Raw genomic sequence first — 23,969 nt, forward strand, 5'->3', positions numbered from 1 at the left:
TACGTCCCGTCATCGATGGGAGGAGCAAGATACCCCACCTATTAGTGTACCCTCCAGGGTGGCGAGATCCAACCACCATGCCGGAAGCATCTCATCCTCATTTCGAGGTGCCCCCCCCCGAGGGTGAACTTTGATAGGAATTGCCTATGAGATAAACAACATTTTTTTATTTCTTCAAGAATCACATGAATTTTACATTTTATACGATTCTTTCAATTTATTTTGGTTTTCCTTTAGTCACATTTCAACGAAAGTGGAAATATTTTCTTTGCTGCTCTGAATTTTATTGAAAGGAATAGAAAAATTTACTGCTTCCACGGAACTTTCCAATCAATCGCCATTTTTGTTACGGGTTAATTCATCGTCACGCAAGGTTCGAAATTCGCTCCATTGATCAACACGTATTTAAAAAAAACACTTACGCAAATCTCCTCGAAAAAGAAGGGAAAAACACTTACTTTTTTTCTTCTGGACGTATTCTCGCCTTAATATTGATTGCGTGAAAGAGAACCTTTCGTGTCGTTTAAAGTTTTCGTATAATTTATCTTCAGAGAACTTCTAAATGGATTCTTTCCTTAAAGATGAGATTGTTTTTCATGGAACGCGGGAATAATGCGCCATTTTTAGTTTTCAGGAGAAAATGAATGAAATTGTTTAGGGGCTACGGTGCTGAAACAGTGATACAGATGAATTAAGACAGATAGCTGTCACTATGAAAACGAAAAAAAATCTGCTAAGGTTTATAGAAAGAGTTTTCAAAGAATGCTGGGAAACAAATATTTTTTTGTTAAAAAAAATAACGCTTAAGAAAATGGCTAATTCTGAGAATAATTTATTACTTTTATATAAATTGTTTTCTAAATGATATATAAATTAGTCTAATGATATGTATTGGTACCAAAAGTTATCCTTATTTCTTTAAAGGAAGAAATTAAGTTGTAAAGTCGATTTTTAGCAAAAATATCGAATTCCTAATCTCTGAACAGTTTACTATATAAAATGCTTTGACGTTTATTCCCATGGTTATTCTTCAGGAAATTACATTGATTTTTTTAATAGTATAATTTAGGTTTTAATGCTATATCTTTAAAAACTATTTTCTCTATTTCTGAATTTGGAAAATTATTCTTAACAAAAAACTTAAATATTCAATTCATATATTTTTTTTTCAAATTTGGTTGCAAAATTTCTAAATATTTTTTTGCAGCTCCTGGCCTACAGAATAATCTATTTTCTCATTTAAAAAGATCTTGATTTAGTTTTAATGCGAAAATTTCATGTTATTTCTCAGTCTAATTCTGGCATCTAAATATTGAACTGACAACATCTTAAGATTGAAAGATTGAACACAGTTTACTTTTTAGAAAAACAGAAAACTTACTTTTTTCAGAAACTAGGTAATATATTTCTTATCAGAAAAATTTTGAACATATCATTTGAAAACTTCTAAGCCAAAATGTTTTTTGCCTATTTCTTTTTAGCTAGGAGAAAAAAAAACCCTTCTAGTTTTAAATTATTTTGATTTTTAATATTATCATGTGAAAACATGATGCTGTTATGGTTAGAGGGTTTTGAAGCTCGAAATCGCGTAGGCAATTAATAAAGCATAAATGACAATTTTCATCATCGTCCTTTAAGTGCATATATTTTTTTTACCTGCGTTTACCAGTATTGCATTATTATTTTGTATGCTTCTTTGAAAGCAGATGCATTTTTAAAAGGTTGACCTGCTTTTACTAGTATTCATTTATTATTATGTATGCTTCTTTGACAGCAGATGCGTTTTTAAACGGTTGACGTAGAACTATGACATCATAGCTGCTATTTCATCTCAAAATCGGTCGAGCTCTAAAACTTTGTTTGCCAGCTAGAAAAATTGAAAATAAAAGTTTAATATATATATATATATATATATATATATATATATATATATATATATATATAGAGAGAGAGAGAGAGAGAGAGGGATAGAGAATTCTCGTGAATGTTTAAAACCGGTTTAAACTGGTTAATGATAAATAATGACTTACCGGTTTAATGGTTAAGATAAATAATGACTTAAAAATAATAATGTTCTCACATGATAACTTGATATTTGCAATCGTAGATTTAATTTTAATTTATTATTATTTTTTAGGTGTTTTTTTCTATCTATTTTATGCAAACATTCATAAACTTAAATACTCTTTAATATTTTTCTAAAAATTCATTCCAAACATAGTTGTCTTAAGTTTAATTAATTTCCTAAATTCATTAGAAATCCCAGCATAAATGTGCATTTATTATTTAAGTTAAAAAATTCAAAGACTTGTGTATTTATTTAAATTTCAAAAATTTGAATATTCTTTAACATTTAAAAAAAATTCATTCCGAATATAGTTATCTTTAATTATCTTCAAATGATGATAAAATTCATTAGATAAGCCAATATAAATATGCATTTATAATTTACTAAATTAAAATAGTTGGTAAATGGTTCTTTTCTGCTTTCTCAAACGATAAGTTGGAATGCTCTAAGTGAAATGCCATCGAATCCGAAAGTTGTGTCATTAATTGCGTCCTATTTCTCTATGACGCAAACGATTCTACTGATAAAATTACAGGAGTTCGATTAATCTCATAGTTCAGAACAATTACTTTGGTTCTATTAATAGCAATTAAACTTGGAGTCCCAATAATAGTTCTACGCTATAGATTCGTCGCAATTGAAGAATGGGTTACAAGATTTCTGTCGCAACTCTTAGACTTAAAGTAAAAGGTTCAGTTTGCTCAAAAGATTTTTTTTTAAAGATTCTCTTTTAGAATTTAAATATTTTCTAATAATTTTATACATTTTAAAAATCTTATATAATTATATGATGTATAAAAAGATTATATTCTTATAGATAACTATATTATTATGTTTTCTACATAAAAAAAGCATATATTTTCTCCAAATTGTTTCGAATCGATCCAGCAATTTTTTTTCACTATAACTGCATAGGAAAATATTTTAAATTGCACAACTTTATTCTAGCAAAATAATATAGAATTGCCTTAAATGTTGCAGACAGAGTCCCAGTTCTATAGAATTGTAAAGACTGCATGCATATAGACAAAGACGGCCGAATATAGACTTTTCTTTAAATTTATTTGCAAACAAAAACAGGCGAATCATAACACTTGATTGTGTACTCGAGTATGCAGCGCATTAATTACAAATTTTTTTGATGTGACCAGTTTTTGTCTCTACAATATTTTTGTTTTTTGTTAAAAAGCTAGGAAACGAAACCTATCCATTTGAGAATTTTTTATTGTGGACTTTGCTGATGATTTAATTAAACATGTCGCTATTCTTAAAATGCGTAAGACAAGTTTACTTCTACTCATGAAGAAATTATGAAAGTTTTTAAAAAAATATTTGGAAAAAGAGTAAAGGTAATATTACAGGTTTTCTCAAATCCAATACATATACCTCTAATAGTACGTTGCCTAATTTTCGGTAATACAATTTGCACAAAAAATATTTAAGTGTTCGAAATGAATATACAGTGATCAAATATACAATACATATACATACAATGAATATACAATGATCAAATATACAATACATATGCATACAATGAATATACAATGATCAAATATACAATACATATACATACAAGGAATATACTATGATCAAATATACAATACATATACATACAATGAATATACAATGATCAAATATACAATACATATACATACAAGGAATATACAATGATCAAATATACAATACATATACATACAAGGAATATACAATGATCAAATATACAATACATATACATACAATGAACATACAATATATCAAAATTCACGACTTAGCCGATTGTTTTTACTTTTTCATACGTAGTTTAGAGAAAGTATAGTAATCGAGAAATTCGAATTCGTAATTTTGACGAATCTCCACGTTTCAGACCTCTCTTATTATTCATTCACTAATTTACTATGATTTATGGATACACTGCAACTACGTTTGCACACAGTTATATTTGAGCACACGCCTTTTTTTAAAAAAATACTTTGATAATTCAGATGATTTGAAATTGAAAAAGACCCTGCCTAATTATACTTGACAGTGCTAATATTATCCTAATTTATATTTTCTTTAATCAGTACTTTTTACAAATTTATTTATTTGACAATTAGTAAAGTAACAACATTTTTGATTGATCTACATAAGGACTTCACCACTGGGCACGATAGTGGCCGCCACTCTAGAACTTCAATTGAATAAAGAGTATTGTAACCAACAGTTATAAACGTTATTTGGAGTCAGAATTTGGTATAATCTGATAAATTTTATCTTTAAAAGTAGTCTCAAAATGGTCATTACTGATCCTATCTTTTATAAAAAAGACAATCTCCCCATCTTCTAATTAATAATAATTATAATAATAAAAACGATGAAACAATGTTAAGTTTTGACATTGTGTTCTTCGCATTTTCACTTATTCGCATATGAAGTAAATATAATGAACAGTGTCATAGTAAAAATAATAGAATCCGTTGTCTAATATGATTTTTTCTATTCCAATCTTCCTCGGTCGAGTATTACAAGTTAAGAGTGCATGGTAAATAGAATTACATGAAATGGTTGCAAATTGGAAATTTCTATGCTTACTTAAGTGTAGAGACATTTCAGTTTTCGTCCCTAGATGGCGCCACATATATTTAAATTTTAAAAGAAAACGGTTTAAAGGTTTTAAAAGAACAAATTTTGAGAGGGGAACAAAATTAATGAATTTTTTTATGTCAAGATTTTTCTAACACTTATATTTAGGCTGCGATAGCATTTTATCTGTGAAAAGAAAAAAAAAGAATTTTGGATTCCGTAGTTAGTAAAATGAAATCATTTTAATAATCCACTTTTTTTGATAAAAGATTAGCTTTGGTTAGATTGTTTAAATTAGGTATGAAGAAAAACTGAACAATTGAAATAATAATAAGAAGTTTCATTACTTTCTAATACAAATCGCCATTATTAAAAGCTTGAATAAAATTATTTCTTCGACTAGCGATATCTTTTAATAAATGAATTAAAAAAAATTCCATTCAGTAGATAGTTTTATAAATATATATTTTCAAATTTAAAATTTTAATAATTTTTTAATGGAATCTTATAGATATAATTCATCAAATTATGCCATTTTAAATAAGATAGATATATAACTTGGTAAAAAAACCCACAAAAGTGAGTTTTTTCAAACACATTATTGATTTTTATGCTTGAAAGAATTCATATTGTTTCTATGGCTGTCAAACCTCAATCTTTTCGAATTAATTTTGTTTTTAAGGGTAGTTCTTATGTTTAAAAATATTTTTCGAGGGAGGGGCTATTGTGTATTTATTTTTGAATAATGCGAAATGTCGTGTAATTTATTTTTGCATTTGAACAATTTTTATGGTTTTATTCTATTTCTAGTAATATTTGTTACGTTTTTCTTTAATAAAAGCAATTATCATGAAACAGTCTTAAAATAGTAAAGCTTCAGAAGCTTTTTTTATTTGTGGGCTGTCTTAAAAATTCTTGATTATAAATATGTTGATAACAATTTAAAAAAATTAACTAACATATTTTATTAAACCAATATATTTTGTTCTAAAAATTTCTTTTAATTTCTATTTTAAATAAAACACAATCGTAAATAATTGCAATATATTTATTGAAAAATATTCTGGTTCATCTCATTCCTTTTAATTTTGCTTTATTCCTTCGAAATATATAAATTATTTTACGTTGGATTTAAGCAGTTATTGAACAACATGTACTTGCAAAGGGAGTTGAAGTTTCTCAGCATTTGATGGTTCCAAGGTGTTGCCTCAAAAGAGTTGCTAAAATAAACATATGGGACGCACTTGCTGACAGATGGAATCCTAAATCACAACATCCTTTCAAGACTCTGAACCATCTTCAGAGCTTTTTTCACGGAAACAAAAAAAAAAAGAAACCCAAAAAGAGTCTGGTTTCTTGTGCTACGTGTTTTCTGTAAGAGAAAGTAACCAAACCTTGTTCTGCATGGTCCGTTCTGCATCGGAGCTTTTAAAAGTTTAGAAAGCAAAGCTTGGAAATAGATTTTTGTTATTGCCTTCATCTCTTCTTAGTTTTGCAGACGATCTTTATGCAAAACATTCTTTTTGGTGTTTTCAAATAATTCAGTGTTCTGGTTCTTTCAGAATTCCAGTTAATTGACGCTTCTTTGAAAAAAAAAAAGAACGAACGTTTCGTTTTTTTATTATTTTCAAAGTATTGCATCATCTTTTTAAGGAAATTCGAAATAAAGAAGGGTTATTAAAATTCGATTCTTCTGAAATTATATTTCTATTTATGCAATCATAAACCATCTTGTTTATTCATTTATTTTCCATTGAATTGATTCATTGAGAATGAGCAGAATTTTACTTTGAAATAAGAAAGAAATCTTCATGGCGTATTCGGGTAATTCGGTTCTTCAAATTCGTTTTTTTCAAAGATGGTTGGAAAAATGTGTGTACGTGCTCAAGGGATTAATAATATCATTATTTTTCAATGAATGAAATGAAATTCGAAATATTATCACTTTCAAATATCATCAAGCAAGACATGTCAATGTGTTCAGAAGCATGGTGAATCCGTCAACTTGCAACATCACCCTGGCTCTTTCTGTTACACCGATGTATAGACATGGCCAGTCGATGACTGTAAGTAAAATTAATTAATTTTGATTAAGTAAAAAAATTAATTTTGTTGATTAATTTTTAGAAAGTTCTCAATATGAATTATGATTCTTAAGATACTTTATTGATTTCATGTGATGGAAATAATGATTGTATTGATTTCACGTAATGGAAATGAGGATTGTATTGATTTCATGTGATGGAAATGATGATTGTATTGATTTCACGTAATGGAAATGATGATTGTATTGATTTTACGTAATGGAAATGATGATTGTATTGATTTCACGTAATGGAAATGATGATTGTATTGATTTCACGTGTTGACTTTAAAATGATGTTTATATTCTTTTATTTAATATTCAGTACAAAATAACAAAAATGTTTGCAAAAGCGTCCGTAATTTTTTAAATTTCTATAAGTAAAGAGCTCTGATTTAATTATTAAATAAATTAAACTTGGAATAAAAAATTTAGACTGCAGTGTAATTAATTTCATTTCCCTAAATCAAAATTGTTTTAAAAATTCACACAAATTTATTTATTTATTTTTGTCATTGGATTAACTTTTATCTTCTCAAAAAAGAATTTTAAAGTATAATTATTCTTGATTTACTCTTTTATGTTTTACTAAAACATATAAAATGTCGATTTTATTAAAGATTTTCAGCAATGGAGTAATTTCTGTGCTAACTTTCATTTATACTTTTCTATTTACTTCATTAGAGAAGATCTAATATAAAAAGCATGGCAATCAATGCAAGAAACCGTTTCTCGATTATAATGTTAAAAATAAAAATTGCTGGTATCTTATCATTTCTCTTTCTTAGAGTTAATTTAGAATCAATGCATTTTTTATGGTTTAAAATGTTTCAATTATTGTAAATTAAGATAATTTTTTTATTAAGCAAATTTAAGGGAAGTGGAATCAAATCGAAGATGAATCAGTGTTCTAGAATTGCTTATGCAATAATTAATTAAATTTTGCATTGGCGATAATTTAAATTCATAGAAGTTTGAGAAAAAATTATTGATAACTATTAAAATGGCCGAAATTGTTCACAGGATTTTTTTAAAAGTTATCTTTGGCGAATCACTACTTCGTCAGCGATATTGGTTATATTTAATTTTAGTTAAATTGTTTAGATATAACTTCAGGTCCAAATTTTCAGACATTAGAGCAGCGTTATTTTAAATGTCTTATGTTCTGATCATTGTGTGCATGAACCTTTCTAATGATAATCGATCCTATTACATCAAGGAGCTATCAAAAACGTAAATGCATGGTTCATCTGTATTTTAAGTTTTGCGATATTGTACTTAATTTTTTAAAGGAATTCTTTCTCTTTTAGGCAATTAAGCGATAATAATACAATGAAAACGATTTAAATTTCAAAGTAATAATGCAATTATTGTAGAAAATTTAGTAATTCTTTTTAATTTGTAAAATTCAGGGAAAATTTGCACGTTTTTAGCATTGGTATCAATAAAAAGACATTTTTTACAATTTCGAAACAGATGTAAAATTTATATTTGAGACATAATATTTTCAAGAGTTAGGCGAGAATTACCAAAATTTAATTTAATTTTTAACTAAATAAAATTCTAATTAATTTTAAAAAAAATCGCTTTGAAGTGCATATTACCATCTTACATAATATTAAATTGGGAAACTGTAAGCCAAACCGATCTGGCTTGTAAAGTGCCAACACACACAAACACATTCATCTTTACTGTTAGAGATTGTATTGAAATTTCCGTTCTTTTCATTTGTCATTCTTCCAAGAAAATTCTTATTGTCAATATGCTGAATTATTGTTAATATTCTGAGAACGATTGAATAAATCTTTTACCAAGAAAAAAAGGTCGAAAATTCTAGTCGCCAAATATTGATCAAACCTTGGGAATTCATTTACTTGTCCAATTATTCTATCTAGGCTGTAGAAATCTTTTACTAAAAATAAACCTGATACATCATTTGATTAATCAAGTCTTAGATTTTCATGGGTTAAAAATATGTCCCCGAATATATATTTACTTTGCCTGTTAACTAGAATATATCAGTAAGTATTGCTTAAGATTAATCAGGAACTTCTATTAATAGTTTAAATCCAATATTTTGAATATTCAAAGATTATTACGAGAGGTTTATAAACACTTTTCGAAATCAGATTTTGTATTTGTATTAGACATCAATTTTTTTATGTAAATTAAAAAGAAATTTAAAAATAGCAAACTATTAATTATAAAAATATCTCAATTTTAAGAATGAATGGCAACAGACTGAATCACTGTTTTTACACAGAATAGTCTATATAGATAACGGCTGAAGAGCTTAACACATTGATATCATGTACAAATATGATGTTGTGTTGCTTAGAAAGTCGGTAGCATCTGGAACCATTTATAGTTTTCTCCTTTCGAACTTTGTATATTGTTACACAATGTGCCAAATTTTGAGAGTAACTTCTTATGGTATGAAACGATTCCATTTTTATCCAAGTTTTTGTATAAGATCAAGTATCAAATTTTATTTATATAGATTATTGCATTTTTATTTTCTCGTATACGAAGTATAAAAAAGTATAATAATCGTCAAAAAATTCGAAATCAAGATTGTGACGAATCTTTAAGTTTTGAATCTCCCCGAGTTTGAAAAACACATTTTTGGAAAATACCCTTCTATCGGTCTGTGACAAAGATAATTCAAAAACGCTTCGCGCTATAGGTTGAAATTAGGTAAACGGTTTTTACACCAAATTTGTATATTACTGTCAAATTTGAGAAAACTTCGTTCGGAGGAAATCAGTCTGTCCGGCTGTTTGAATATAAGTTAACGCGATAACTACAAAATGAAAAGAGCTGGATAGATAAGATTCAGTGCACGGACTTAATATCTATAGTATAGACATTTATCAAATATTGAGCGAAATCTAACAAAGGGTTGACTGTCTGTCCGTCTCTACTTTCAAAAACATGTAAGCGTGATAATTCAAAAAATGCAATGACTTTAATATTTCAAATTTGGTGTGAAATTTTGTGATTACAAGTGCAGTTTTGTGTCAAATATTTTTTTCAGTCGGTTAATAAATCATGTCTAAAGCACAAATTCGATTTTCGGTTAATATTAACGGTATGTCAAGGGTTAATCGCCAAAAAATTCGCCAAGGTTGACACGATACAATAAACATGTTAAATTCACACCAAAATTTAATATTTCGTAACTATTGTATGCGAAAGCCCTGTAAGGCAGGATCTGGGATATCAGCTTTATTAGAGAGTATGCGAGAAAGTTTTTGGGGGACCATTCCTGTTGGTTTGAATTATGACGTTCATGTAACTACGAATATACATATAGGAATATGACCAAACCGTTGGCTGAAGTTGTCCAAATTTTAATATGAATATTATTCTGTTGATGAAATCATGTAATAAATTTCATCTTGGCGCATTTTTGAATTATTTAAGAGGCAGGCAGGTATACAGTGGAAGTTGTTTGTAGTAATTACTTTGGGTCCAAGCTAAATGATCATTTCATCTGAATGATCAGTATATTCAAAATACTGTAAGTAGTACAATTCTATAATAATATAAAGACAGGGAAAAGAAACAGTATTCAGTACATCATTTGCATTATTTGTTCGCTTTAATTAGAAACAGAAAAAATGATGCAATAAACAGGATTGAAAAATATTCATACATATTTAATTAAAAAAAATATTAAAGAGCTATCAAAACTATTGAGTTATTAAGCATCCGTTGAATGAACATTTCATATGAATAATATTCAACAAAAGATTCAGCATTGTATTGAAATGATTTTCTTTTGAGTAAAAGGGTGTAGAGATTTCTATGAGCTGTAGTGAAAGCTTATAAGCCAGTTAGCAACTACGCTGCACGAGCAAGTGCTTTTGTATCATGGTCATGTTACTGGGCTGCGAACTACAAGGTCCCAGGTTCTATCCCCGCGTATCTCAATCCACCACAGAGCTGATGGTGGCTTTTCTACTGGCTCCTCTTCACCGATCTCATGGTATATATGCCGTCGTCTCTTCGATTCATTTGATGCATGACAAATTGTTCCTTCTGCAGTTTTTCTTGTTGTCTCCCAAATTATATCAACGTTGATTTAGGCCTCATAATCTGCGGAAAGATTTTCTTACTTTTTAATGAATCTGAGTAATCTTTTGGATTTGCCCATATAAAATCCCCATGCTGAATTGCCTAAACACTGAAATGGATCACTGCAAGCGAAATGTTGATCACTAGAACCGGCGGATATTCAATGCATTAAGATATGAGATATTCGTTATTTGCTATTTTGATCAGTAAGCCATATGATCGTTACAGTTGTGATAACTATTATGACAAGTACAAGTTATTGTATTTCTCTTTGATGGGTTACGTTTACAATTTCATTGAGACAAATTTAATGGAGCCTTAATTTTGAAATAGAAACCAATCATATTTTATGTGTCTAGCTCAGGCAAATAGGCATGATTCAATAAAAGGAAATTTAAAAAAATAATTTTTTAAAAAGGATTTTCAAAAGAAAATAGCCTTTTAAAGGATAAAAGAATATTTAGGAAGTCTTATTTGTGGAAATTTATAAAATTCTCAGTGGCCTTAAGATTAATTTATTAAATGATTAAAATCTGCTGTAAGTTTGAATTTATGAAAAGGAAATATATCTTCATGTTTATTTAATGTGTTATAAGTATACAGCGATAGATTTTTAAAAAAATTCCTTTTAAATTGGTGGCCATCAGAAAATATATCACTACTAGAACTGAGAAGAATATACCGGGTGTCCCATAAATTTGTAAATACTTTAAAAATTTAAAAATCTATTAATCTTTCACCACTTTTTCCGCTTTGACTCCAAGCTTCATTAAATATTAATGAGAAACTATTATTCTCATGAAGGGGGATTTTTTTTGATACAGAAAAAAAATAATTCAAAAATTTGTCAATAGAGGGCGCTGCACACAAGCAAATCAGTGGAAATATGCAAATTAAAGTTTTATGAAAGGCAGAGTGAGCGATTGACACATCATTTCTAAAGGTTTGCATAAGGTTTGTATTAAGATGTTGACACTGGTGGATAAAGCACTATTGGTAAAGTTGTTTTATGTCAGCAACGAATCGGCGACTGAAGCCTTACGAAAGTTTAGGACCCAGAAAAGATTGAAGAAAGATTCGGGTCCGATCACTCCTGCTGGACTTGTTTCCCTAGTACGCCGTTTCGAAGAAACTGGAAGTTTGTGTCATCGGCCACGCAGTGGTGTATGATGCAGTTACCAGTGTTGTCTTCCGCTTCCAAACTATTATTTGTGGTGATGGCGGACACATAGAACAAGTACAAGCATGTAAACAATTGCTTGCATGCAAATAAAAGTATTTTTCCCGTAGAATTGTATGTTTTGCTTGTTTTTAGCGCACTCTATCAACAAATTTTTGAACTATTTCTTTTTTTTTGTATGAAAAAAAATCCCTCGTCATGAGAATAACAGTTTCGCAAACCGCATTAAAATATACTCATTCTTTCAATTTTTATGAATTTTTAAAGTATTTACAAATTTATGGGACACCCGGTATTTCAGAAGTGAAAATCGTTTTCTGTGCTTTATGCTTCATGTAAAATTTAATTCTAAAAAAATAATAAGAGATGATAAATGTAGAAAACTAAACCAGTACTGTCAGAAATTTACAATAAATCATTTAAAATACTATATAAATTATTTTAGGAATAATAGCAGATGTGGACATCTTTAATAAAAATCCATTAATCATGTATTTGATCCAAACATGTATTCTTTTTCTTTTTATTTGTATATTTGATACATGAAAGAATATTTATAGATTGCAGAATTGCAAAATTTTGATCGAAAAATATGTCTCAAATGTGAGTTTAATGTCTTGTATTTTCAATAAAAAATTAAAGATTCATAAAATATATAAAAACATGATGCCACCATGTAAGTAAGTATATATCAGATATAATAGATGCAAGTGTTCTCAGGAGATTTTACGAAAAAGTTTTAACCAAAATCCATTAACCCGTCACATATAAGTAAAAGCATAGGATATTTCAAACCCATTAAAAGATATAACATAAATCTTGCATGACAAAACACTGTATACTGAAAATCGATTTTAAATTTTGCATTATTCCGTTGGAACCAGTCAATCGTTCAATGTAAAACCCCGCCCTTTTATGAATTATTTCTAAGCTTGAGCGTAACAAAGAAGCATACATTTTAGAAAATACAATTCCGGCCATGTTGCTGTCGGAAAAATTTGATGGATTGATTTGCAAAACAATTTAAACCCGTTTCAGTTACATCCCCAGAGTGTTACAGTAATTTTTTTCTCGTATTACAAATGAGATATGAAACTTGTTCACGGCTGTCACGCAAAGATTGCATTTTTTTTTTTGTAATATAACATAGAACATTTAATGTCAAGTAGTATTTTAATGGTTCCCATCATGTCCTTGAATTTCTTGCCTTGTAATGAGACATTGATTACATTTTTTTTTCAGTAACTTTTTCCATGACAACCCAAGGAAAAAGTAATCAACGTAATGTTTTTGTCTCTAATAGGATTCCCCCGTCCCCTCCCTCAGAAAAGTTGGGACTTCAATTTGGCTCATCAAGACAATCAAACTTTGAAAATAACATTTCAAAAATTAATCTTTTTGAGGTTGTTTTCATTTTGAATGAAGAGTAGATCGATATTTCAATCTATTTTTAAGAATATTACTGCAGATCGATTCATCTAGAATCTATTAATCTTTCACCACTTGTTCCGCTTTGACTCCAAGCTTCATTAAATTTTAATTTAGACCAAAAGACATGTTCGTTGTATTCTTGTTTAGAATGTGATTGATTGAAAACAAAATACTAATTTTTTTTTATTCTCCTTTTTATTAAGAACAATTTCTATTTCAAATTGTTCTTAGTAAAAAGGAGAAAGCTTTTGGAGCAAGTAATATATTAAAATTTGTAAAAAATTCATTTATTTAAATCAATAAAATTTAATTTTTTCTTTTTATAAAGCAGATTAGAGATTTCGAATTTTGATAGTTTAATCTGCATTATAAAGTATTCAAATCCAGCGTTTTATATTAAATTTCGGTGTTATATTTATAAAAAATATCTCAAAGAAAAGAATTAAATTAAATTTTCAAGAGAAGTTGAAATTGTTAGTTTTAAGTAAAAAATAATTTTAATCCCTACTTTGGCTATACATATAATTTTAACATACGTATATACGTTTCCAAAACTAAATACTTGAAATAATTCTTGAGTGAAAAAATAATCTTGCATTGCAAAAATATCTTGTGTTTGAATAAAACATCTTCCTCATCTGGGAATATGCAGTTCATTTTAAAAATATTAAACAGATTTAATTTTTCAAAAGTTAATTTCTGAAGAATTCTTCTTTCTGATCTAAACCATTAATAAAATAAGAAATCCGTTAGATAGACATGGAGGTTACTAATGGAAAAAAAAGAAATAATAAAGGATTTTCTTTATGAAATTTTGAAATTAAATGAGACAATGAAAGATTATTTATGAAAAAGGCAAAAAATAAATAAATAAAAAAAGAAGACAATAACAAAAATATTTCGATATTATTTTTACTTTGAATAATATTGAAATATTTTTTTTTTTACTGTCTTTGTTTTTGCATTTTTCATAAATAATCTTTCATTGTCCCATTTAATTTTAAAATTTCATAAAAAAATCCTTTATTGTTTTAAAATGTATTCTTTTGTTCCGGAACCGGATTGAATGTGTTGATGCTTGCGTCATCTGACCACGGTTTAACATTATGAGATCCGTTCCAAAATGTTTTAGTTGCTTTAAAATAGGATGCAAATAATAATAAACTAAGCTAAATTTGGATTCCTGAATGACCTATTTTCAAACTAAAAAAAATCTGGCCAATTTACGTTTAGACGAAAAATTGTTCTTAGCTTACATGATTACAGAACAATGCTTCTAGATTTTTCTATTCTATTATTTATTCATTTATTATTATATTATTTATTTATTATTTAATTTCATTTATTATTTTTAAATATAATAAATAAAATTAAGTTAATGTTACTTTTGTCAGAAAAGCCTTTTTCTGGCCTTAAATTTTTTTTTCGAAAAAAAAATAAGGTTTGTTTATCTCTGAAAAAATTCGATTTCTTAAAAGTGGGTTACAATGCTAAAGTGTGGGACCCCTCATCTACATCACTGCAATTTTGAGTAATTGCATTCACATAATACAATTCACATAATGCAATTCAAATTATTCAAAACGCAATTACTCTTTCAGTAAAACTTTTTCAGTGAAACTTTGTGATGACATATTTCATTCGATCACTCGATGCTGATATATGTAAAAATCACATTCTAAATTAATTTTATTGTTTTCATTTTTGGAATATTATGTTCATTTAATGCAATTACCCAAAGTAAATGCAATTCAAATTACTCATAATGCAATTATTCTTTCAGTAAAACTTTTTCAGGGAAACTTTGTGCTGACATATTTCATTCGAATTTCGATGCTGATATATATAAAATTCACAATCTAAATTAATTTTATTGTTTTCATTTTTGGAATATTATATTCACTTAATGCAATTATTCAAAGTAAATGCAATTTAAATTACTCATAATGCAATTTAAATTACTCATAATGCAATTATTCTTTCAGTAAAACATTTTTCAGTGAAACTTTGTGACAACATATTTCATTCGATCACTGGATGCTGATATACGTAAAACTCACCTTCTAAATTAACTTTATAGTTTTCATTTTTGAAATATTACTTTCACATAAAGAAAAAAATACACAACTGCATGTGTTTTCGGTCTTAAGGAGATCTAAAACATAGAGACGGGAGAAATTTTTAGCCGGTTTTTTCAATTGCGTCGTTTGCGAGAGGCAAGAAATGAAAGAGGTTAACTGATGGTAAGCACGTTATTTTTAAAGAACCGAAAAGGTGATTATTTTATTTGAAAGCGAATAGATTCGGTTTACTTTTGAAATTCTATAACATCCGTGAAGAGCACTTCATATTAATATGTCAGTAAACTTCTAGATTTTTCTACGTATTCTTCGCAATAGCGTTTCTGATCATTTTGAAAATATCTATGCATATCTGGTAAAAGATTTGCGTTTACTTTTTCAACAGCCATTTGAATATTTGAAGAAATTTTATAGTTTGTTTCATTTGGTGTTGTCAGAAAATTTCCTAAAGTGCATGGTATGTTTACTTTGCTTTATTATATCATTATCCTTAATTTTTCTCATTTAATTAATGATTTATGTTACAAATATTGTATAATATTTTTTCTGACGTTACTTGGAGCATAAAAATATTGGGAATCACAGCTAAGCAAAATATGCGCCTTGCATGCTTTGGTTAGCTTTATTGCGCTCATGGTGTTTTCCCGTACTACAATGAAGACGCTCGACAATTTTTTAATGGTCTTTTTTTTTTGGTCTTGTTTCGTTTTCGAAATAGAAAAGTTGATACCATTGTTTGCCACCAGAGGGAGCTATAGACGCTTCCTCCTTGCAGTAGTAACAGCTGTTGCCACACCGTGCTTGTGGCAATAGTTGTTGCCATTTTCAAGTTAATATAAGATAGAAAATCTTTAATGGATACCCTGCATATAGAAGCAACTTAACCTTTTTTTGTTACTGAGGAATGGCACAAAAAATTGTAATTTTTCGTCTCATCAGACTGAGGAATATATCGGACTTTCGGTGCATCGATTACACTCTCATCGTAAAGATTTGAATCGAATTCTGTTTGAAATTCAAAGCAACAAAATTTCTTTTATTGTGCTTTTATTGTTTCTTCTCGACTGTTCTAGTGCGATTATTGATATGACTATTATTATTAAAGCAATTATGTTTGAAGAAAAGTCATTTTTGGCATTTATATAAAAAAATACAAATTTCTATTGATTTTCTGACAAAATTCTTCGGAGAAATCTGTTTTTTAGGCATTCCGTGTGCACATTGACATGATTACCGAAAAATGCAACAACATGGATCAAATTTATAATATAGAATAATTGTAATCCGTTGTTTGAACATAGAAAACAATGCATGTAAACATGCATTAAACTTTGGACTTACTCCGTCATAGGTTAGACTGGCTGTCGGAGCATTTTTATATAAGCAAACATAATAACTGAAAAGCGCACAGACAAGGGAAGTTAAATTTTTGTATTTTTCTTTGTATTCAAATCTTCAAAACATTTTTGACCAAAATGATGAAAAGGAGGAGCTATTGTTAAAAAAAACAACCTCAATTTTTTTACGATTTCACAAAATTGTACACAAAACGCAACGTCTTGTGGATGTATACAAATTAAGTAGAGGAAAAAATATTTATCCTAGTTTTGATTTAATAATAATCTCTACTAATAATAAAGATGAATGCGTGTGTTGGGACTCTGCAGGTTAGACCGATCGAATTAAAGATAGCACAAATGTACTTTAAAGCGTAAAAATGCGAGCTCGGAGCAAATTTTAATTGAATTCTAAATTAATTAAAAAGTTAATGAAATATTTTTTACCAAACCTTTTAAAAGTAGCATAGTACAAACATTATGTTTATATTATTTTAAACTCAGATAGCATTTTCTCAATGATGCTAATTTAATTATAGAGCAAAGTTTTCCTGGATTTGGATAATTTTCAATTTGTAATTTTTTTGTTTAACTTCCTACAATAGATTACATTGTCGCCCTCGAATTCAAACCGTTTTTATTTATTCATCAAATATTTGATTGCATCTTCTCATTGAATGATTGAAATCTGAAGAAGGATTCTGTTTAATATCTGTATAGTTTACATGACGAATGAAAAATGGGGAATTGCAACATCGCGTGAGTTAAAAGATACATAGATGAACCGAACAGTTACGGTTAGAACAGAACCTTTAGTAGCACTATCATGCCGCTGAGCTTGATTCTATTAGAATAGTCCATATGCAATGAACAATGGTTATTAAAGGTATTAACCCTTTAAAGGGCCATTTTTTTCTAGTCATATTATGTTAAAATATTTTTAGGCTTGAAATTAGAATAAGAAAAGAGATTCATTTAGCTTATTCGATAAATTTAATTTGATTAATTAATTAATTTGGTTAATTAATAGTTAACTATCAAATCAAGTCACATCATTTTGTGTAAACCAAAAAACTAAAGCATCTAAGTTTCTGTCTTTCTGAAAAAATTTGTCAGAACTTATGCCAACCTACATAAATTCATACGAAGATTGATAAATTTGGTGGGAAGCATACTTCCCACGGCCCTAGAAAGGGTTAAAATAATACAGCTTTAATATATGTCTAAATTTGATGCATAATTTTTTTAAGGAACCATGAACATTAACTTATGTACAAAAGATTTAATTGAAATACAACTCCGCCAGGATATCTAGTGAACCAAGTAGTTGTAAATTAATTTTAATAATGTTTAGAAAAATTTTTTAATTGAAGAAATTAAAACCTGATTTCAATAAAATCACTTTATTTTTAGCGAGGGAGACAGACATAAATGAACTCTGCAAGAAGGAAAAAAAATCTTTCTCTCTCTCTTTTTAAAAAAGTCTACGTTATGGACATGGTTAAGCGCTTTCCTCTACAACAGACGCGGACTTTTTAAAGCTCGTGGTTCTGGCAGGCGATAGGGAGGAAAGGGCTGGCTCTGAAAAAGCAAACAGAGGATCGCCCCACGACAAAAAACGGAAATTCACTCGGCTGTTTATTTTGGAAAATATTCTTATCAGCTGGGAAGTCCTGCATGTAGCTCGTCAATTACGGAGCCTGGGAAGCGGGAAAATACCACTTCCGGTCCAACACAAAGATCTTTTCTTGTTTTTTTTTCGTAGTCCTTCAAGCTTTGGCATAAACGTATATCGATATCTTGAAACGATTATTTGTATATTTTTGATGCTTTTTCATATATGAATTTATAGAGAGGACGAAAAAAAAAATATATATAGTAATCTCGAATATAAATCAATATCCAGATTTTTAATGAATTCCTTAATGATAATAATAATTTAATGTGTCTTTAAATCCACAAAATCATTTTCAAGATTAGACCTGTCTTTTTGTTTAAAGAAATGAATTGAACAAGATGAGTGATATTTGATATAACATCTTCTTAGCTAGTAAACGATTATTATCTACGAGTTAGTTACAAATATGCCGAGTTGAGCATATGGAGACAAGATAAATTGAAAAGCAATAAGCTTCATGTAAATCAAACTTTGGAACAATCTGTATACGGGGAATGATCCAAAAGGCATTCTCAGTTCTCTTCTCTGTACAACGAAGTTAAACATGAAACATATCATATTACGGAAATATACAAGAAAGTTCATGGAAAAACATTTCTGCGGGATTTAATGTTTTGATTACAGCTTAACTTTTACAATAACTTTAGTTATTGTTTTTCAATTTTATAACTTTTTATCTTTTACTACTTAACAGCATAGTTATTAAAACACTGTTCAGGCATTTTTTTTAAAAAAAAAATTAGGTAATATCTTCCATAGCTTCTAATTTCTTCCATAACTATTATATTAATAAAACAATCCTTTTATATGGCACACAATACACAAATATTCGGATATACATATCTTTTCGATGTTCAAGAATGTTGGAATCTCCTTAAAGTAGAGAGACCACTTCCAAAGAGCATGTCAGTTATCATATATTCAAAATTGTAGATAATTGAAGATTTAATAGAAGACAAATTTTCTGTTGTTGAATTAAGCAATTCCAATTTTAGTGTAGTTATAAATTGATGCCCTGTTTGGAAGTGATACAATGATTGTTTCGAGATTAAGCTATGATAAAGAAGAATATGATTTTACCTTGCTTTAAAGATACAATGGACTGACTCTACTTGAAAACTTGACTATTTCAAGATTAAGCTATGATAAAGAAGAATATGATTTTACCTTGCTTTAAAGATACAATGGACTGACTCTACTTGAAAAACTTCAAATTGATGAAATTAATTCGATTTATAATATTATATTTAATATTCACAAGCGATCAACACTTCAGATAATCATTAAACAGTCTTTTAACTAAACATTTACATGAATTTATAAAAAGTATGTAAAATGAGAAAAAATATATAATTATTAGTCAAAATAAACAATATTTGTACACAAATTAAAAGTTTTATGCATCGAATAAGAAATTCCACATAAGAACTATATATATTTTTTGCAATCAAAAAGCTCTCAGGAATTTCGTTCATAAGATGGAATGCAAATTAATAATGATAAAAAATTATTTTATTTAAATTTTCAATCTTTTGACAACGATTTTTTTAAAAATCGTTTTCTCTTCACTTTCTTTGCAAATGGTGAAAATATGTTCTGAATAAGATAAATTTATTCCATTTTTTCCCAAATGATTTTTGAAGCCAGAAACTGAGGCATGATGGTCAACCCCCATCCCTTACTTACCAAAACTAATTCTAATGAGAATTGTTTAAACTAACTTTAAAAGATTAATAGAAAGTAAACGTTTCATTAGTAGTCAAAGTATTAAGCCAATAGAAATTTAAAATAAACTTTAAAAGATCTCCTGCAAATGATAATTTATTTAGTTCCAATACTTTCTGGAACACAAATAAGTGTGAAGAAGAAAATAATTGCCGAAAGAATTGTCAAAAAGTCTGTCTTAAATAAAAGCCTTTAATACTTTTTTTAGTGCTTGTGAACTAATAGCTCAGCTCATTTACATTTCCAGCTGTAGCTGTAGAATTGTTTTTCTAACTTCGCTTTAAAATATACACAGAGATAGAATAATGGCGTCTGGAAGCGAGTATAATCTTTCAAATGAATGCTGAAACTGAATGCAAGACTACTGCTCATGAATTCAGATTTTCTGACTTATTTATTTTAGATGAAAAATGACAATAAATTACTTGAATAAAAGGTAAAGGTTGCCTATGTGGCGAAGTCTTCGCTTGCTGTAGAAAGCACACGCGTTTACCTTTTGTTTAAACGCGGAATTCCGATGTGCATTAGGTTGGCAATGAATTTTTTTTTAGAAAGATGGTGTACCATTGTTGTATTGTTTATCCATGGGCTTTCGCCGTTTACTGTCAACAGTCAACAAGATGATTTCGAAAACAAACCTTAATGTGAATAGAATTTGTTTAAATTGATTGAAGTTATAAAATTTTGATCAATTGAAGGAAGTTTCTATGTAAATTTTTATATATTTTGAAGTAAATTGTTTAGAGATTTGAAAGATTTCGAGAAAAGTTGGAGATGAGAGCCGAAATAATAGCAAATAAATTTGTAATTTTATTTGAATGACTGCTATTGAATTAAAAGCGAAAAATAATAAATAAATAATACAGCTTTGATCAGGGATAACTCTTTTGAATCAAATTCATTCCGAGTTTCCTTATATTAATTTTTGAGTTAAATGTCTTATCAGGTTGACTCCTTTGATTCTTTGGAATTTAATATTCCTTATAAAACATTCTGTAAAAATATGTCCAAAACTGATAAGTGTGGTGAAAGCTTATAAGCCAGTCAACAGCTACACTACCTGAGCAATTACTTTTGTATCATGGTCATGTTACTGGATTGCGAACCACAAGGTCCCAGGTTCTATCCCCACTCATAACCAATCCGCCACATAAGCTTAAAACTTTGAATAATATTTATTGATTATTGATGGATAATTTTCGAAAGTCTAACTATGAACATACAGTTGTTGAATCCCTCACAAGTTATTCTGAAGTCTGTTTGAAATTTATTTTTTTTTACTTTCTTTTATACGAAATTGGGAGAAAATATTATAATCTTTAAAAAATTCAAAGTCGATATTTTGACATACATTAAAGTTTCAGATCTCCTTGACATACAAAAACACATTTTTGTTATTATGTCTGTCCATATGTCAGCCTGTGAATACGACAACTAAAAAACACTTAAAGCTAGACGGATGACATTTGGTATATAAACTTCAGAGCAAATTTGTAAATTTTTGTCAAATTGTGAAGGAAAAACCCCTCGGCAGAAATCTATCTCTATATCTGAATATAAGTGAACTTGATAACCACAAAATGTAAAGAGCTACGTAAATAAAATCCGGTTTAGGCCAAAATATACAGGCCCCATAAAATGAACAAAACATATTTGTTCTGTTAATGGGTAATTAATTTTTATTCAACTCGTTTCGCATTATAATATTTCGTGACACCATCTTAACCCTTTAAAGGGCCATTTTTTTCTAGTCATATTATGTTAAAATATTTTTAGGCTTGAAATTAGAATAAGAAAAGGGATTCATTTAGCTTATTAGACAAATTTGATTTGATTAATTAATTAATTTGGTTAATTAATAATTAAATAACAAATCAAAACACATCATTTTGTGTAAGATAAAGAACTGAAGCATCTAAGTTTCTGTCTTTCTAAAAAAAAATTTCTGAACTTATGCCAACCTACATAATTTCATACAAAGATTGATAAATTTGGTGGGAAGCATACTTCCCAGGCCCTAGAAAGGGTTAATTTGTTAGTGAAATGCATATTTGCATCGTACGCCTTATGTTGTTATTATTTACAAAACTATTGTAAGTCGCATGCAGCATGAAGCTGGTAAAGAGGATTAGAATCCAAAATGAACCATTTGTATGTTTAATCAAATATTCAAAGTAACTGGCGTCTCCAAGTAATACTCACTTGAGTTATTCATCTAGTTTAATTATCATAAATTTGATTTTAAACTTATGTCGGATATTTTATCTGGTGTATCCCTTACTTTTACTGTATTCATTAAGAAATAGCTCTCTATAGACTGTCCCCTTTGCTTTTTAGACCCCATAATAAATAAAATAATTATTGAATGATCTTTGGCCTATGAATTTAGAAACTCGTTGTATTTAGGAATCCTTTAAGCTACATACTAAGCAACTGTGATAAAATAATGAAAACTTAAAGCAATGAAATGGATCATTGCCACACCGCTGCAGTCATAGATTTATCACTCATAATTTAAATAACGTTGAAACTACAAGTGCCAACATTTTTAAATGTTGGCACTTGTAGCTTGTAAAACACACCAAAAACATGAAGATTGAATTAAAAAGTATCATTTTAAAAAAGGTTTTAATATTAATGAGACGATTTTAGAAATTTCTTCATTATCTGGTTCGAATCGGGAAATCCTGATTTTATTATTAAACTTTTATTTTCGGTTATTATATTTTTGTTTTAAAATCGGATGTCGAAGATTGCACAACAGATGTTACGAAAATGCTCACTTCATGCCAACAAATTTATATTTTGTAATTATAACGACATTCCAGACATTCGGAGAAAACCAAGAAATGCAAAAAAGTTTATGCGAGAAAGTTTTGGCGGGACTTCTCTTGCTGGTTTCTAAAGAAAGAATCCTGTTTCCTTTTTCGCATACTTGATACATGTTAAAGAGGGAAGTTGAACAAATAATTTCTCTGTATCTTTTAGTCTGTATGATTATAAAGGAGGAATTAATTCACCGAAATCTGCCATTATGTGCACTCAAAAACATTTTTTATTCATTTGCACCAAAGCTTTATCTTTTTTGTTTAGGAAGTCGTTGTAAGAGGTAATCGTCCAGAAAGAATATACCATTCGTTTGTTCCTTCTCCATTATGAAGATGTAAATAATCAACCTTATTGACCATAAATAATCGAAAAGAATATCTTTACGCGAGTATTAAAAATGCTATTTAGATACAATGCGTATACAAAGTTTCTGTTTCCTGCCTGGACAAAGCTAGGCAAATTTTATCAAAAAGTCTTGCATCAATTACTGTTGTTTTTATCTGCCTTATTATACAAGACAAATCTGCGCAATAGACTTCCCTCTCTGCATGTATTAGAATGCGTCATGCAGAGGATTTTTTTCATATCCCCTCGACTTTTTCAGTGACATTTTTATACTTCCTTGGCCCATGATAACCTCATGTTTCTATCCGTGCACGGCATTGCCTGTTAAACTTTTCCAAAAAAGATTCCCGAGTCGCTTGTTCTGCCTCTTCGGTTCAAGACAAAGAAGAAATAACTCTTCTTTGTAATCGACGCCGTTTTGAATTGCAAACAACATGTGTCGCTTTTCTGCGGTTAGGACAATATATTACAGTTTCACATGGCCAAGAAATATGCTAACAATATCGAATCCGATATTTTGCTCAAGTGCATGCGCCATTTTTATTTTCGGTGATGGTATTTTATGCGTAG

General features: G+C 28.7%; 1 protein-coding gene across 2 annotated transcripts in view; it reads left to right on the top strand.

Annotated features, from left to right (window-relative positions):
• Positions 1 to 23,969, top strand: part of LOC129981142 (5'-3' exonuclease PLD3-like) — a 150,244-nt gene that overhangs the window by 22,691 nt on the left and 103,584 nt on the right. Inside the window, exon 1 of one of the 2 annotated variants that reach the window (XM_056091841.1) lies at positions 6,604 to 6,696. The exons of the other annotated variant lie outside the window; for it this stretch is intronic. Within the exon in view, the coding sequence (XP_055947816.1) occupies positions 6,619 to 6,696 (78 nt within the window). The 5' untranslated portion in view covers positions 6,604 to 6,618. Of the gene's footprint in view, positions 1 to 6,603; positions 6,697 to 23,969 lie in introns of those variants that run through there. 2 annotated transcript variants of the gene reach the window in all.

This window comes from Argiope bruennichi, chromosome 8, assembly GCF_947563725.1.
Source record: "Argiope bruennichi chromosome 8, qqArgBrue1.1, whole genome shotgun sequence".
Lineage (NCBI taxonomy): Eukaryota > Metazoa > Arthropoda > Arachnida > Araneae > Araneidae > Argiope > Argiope bruennichi.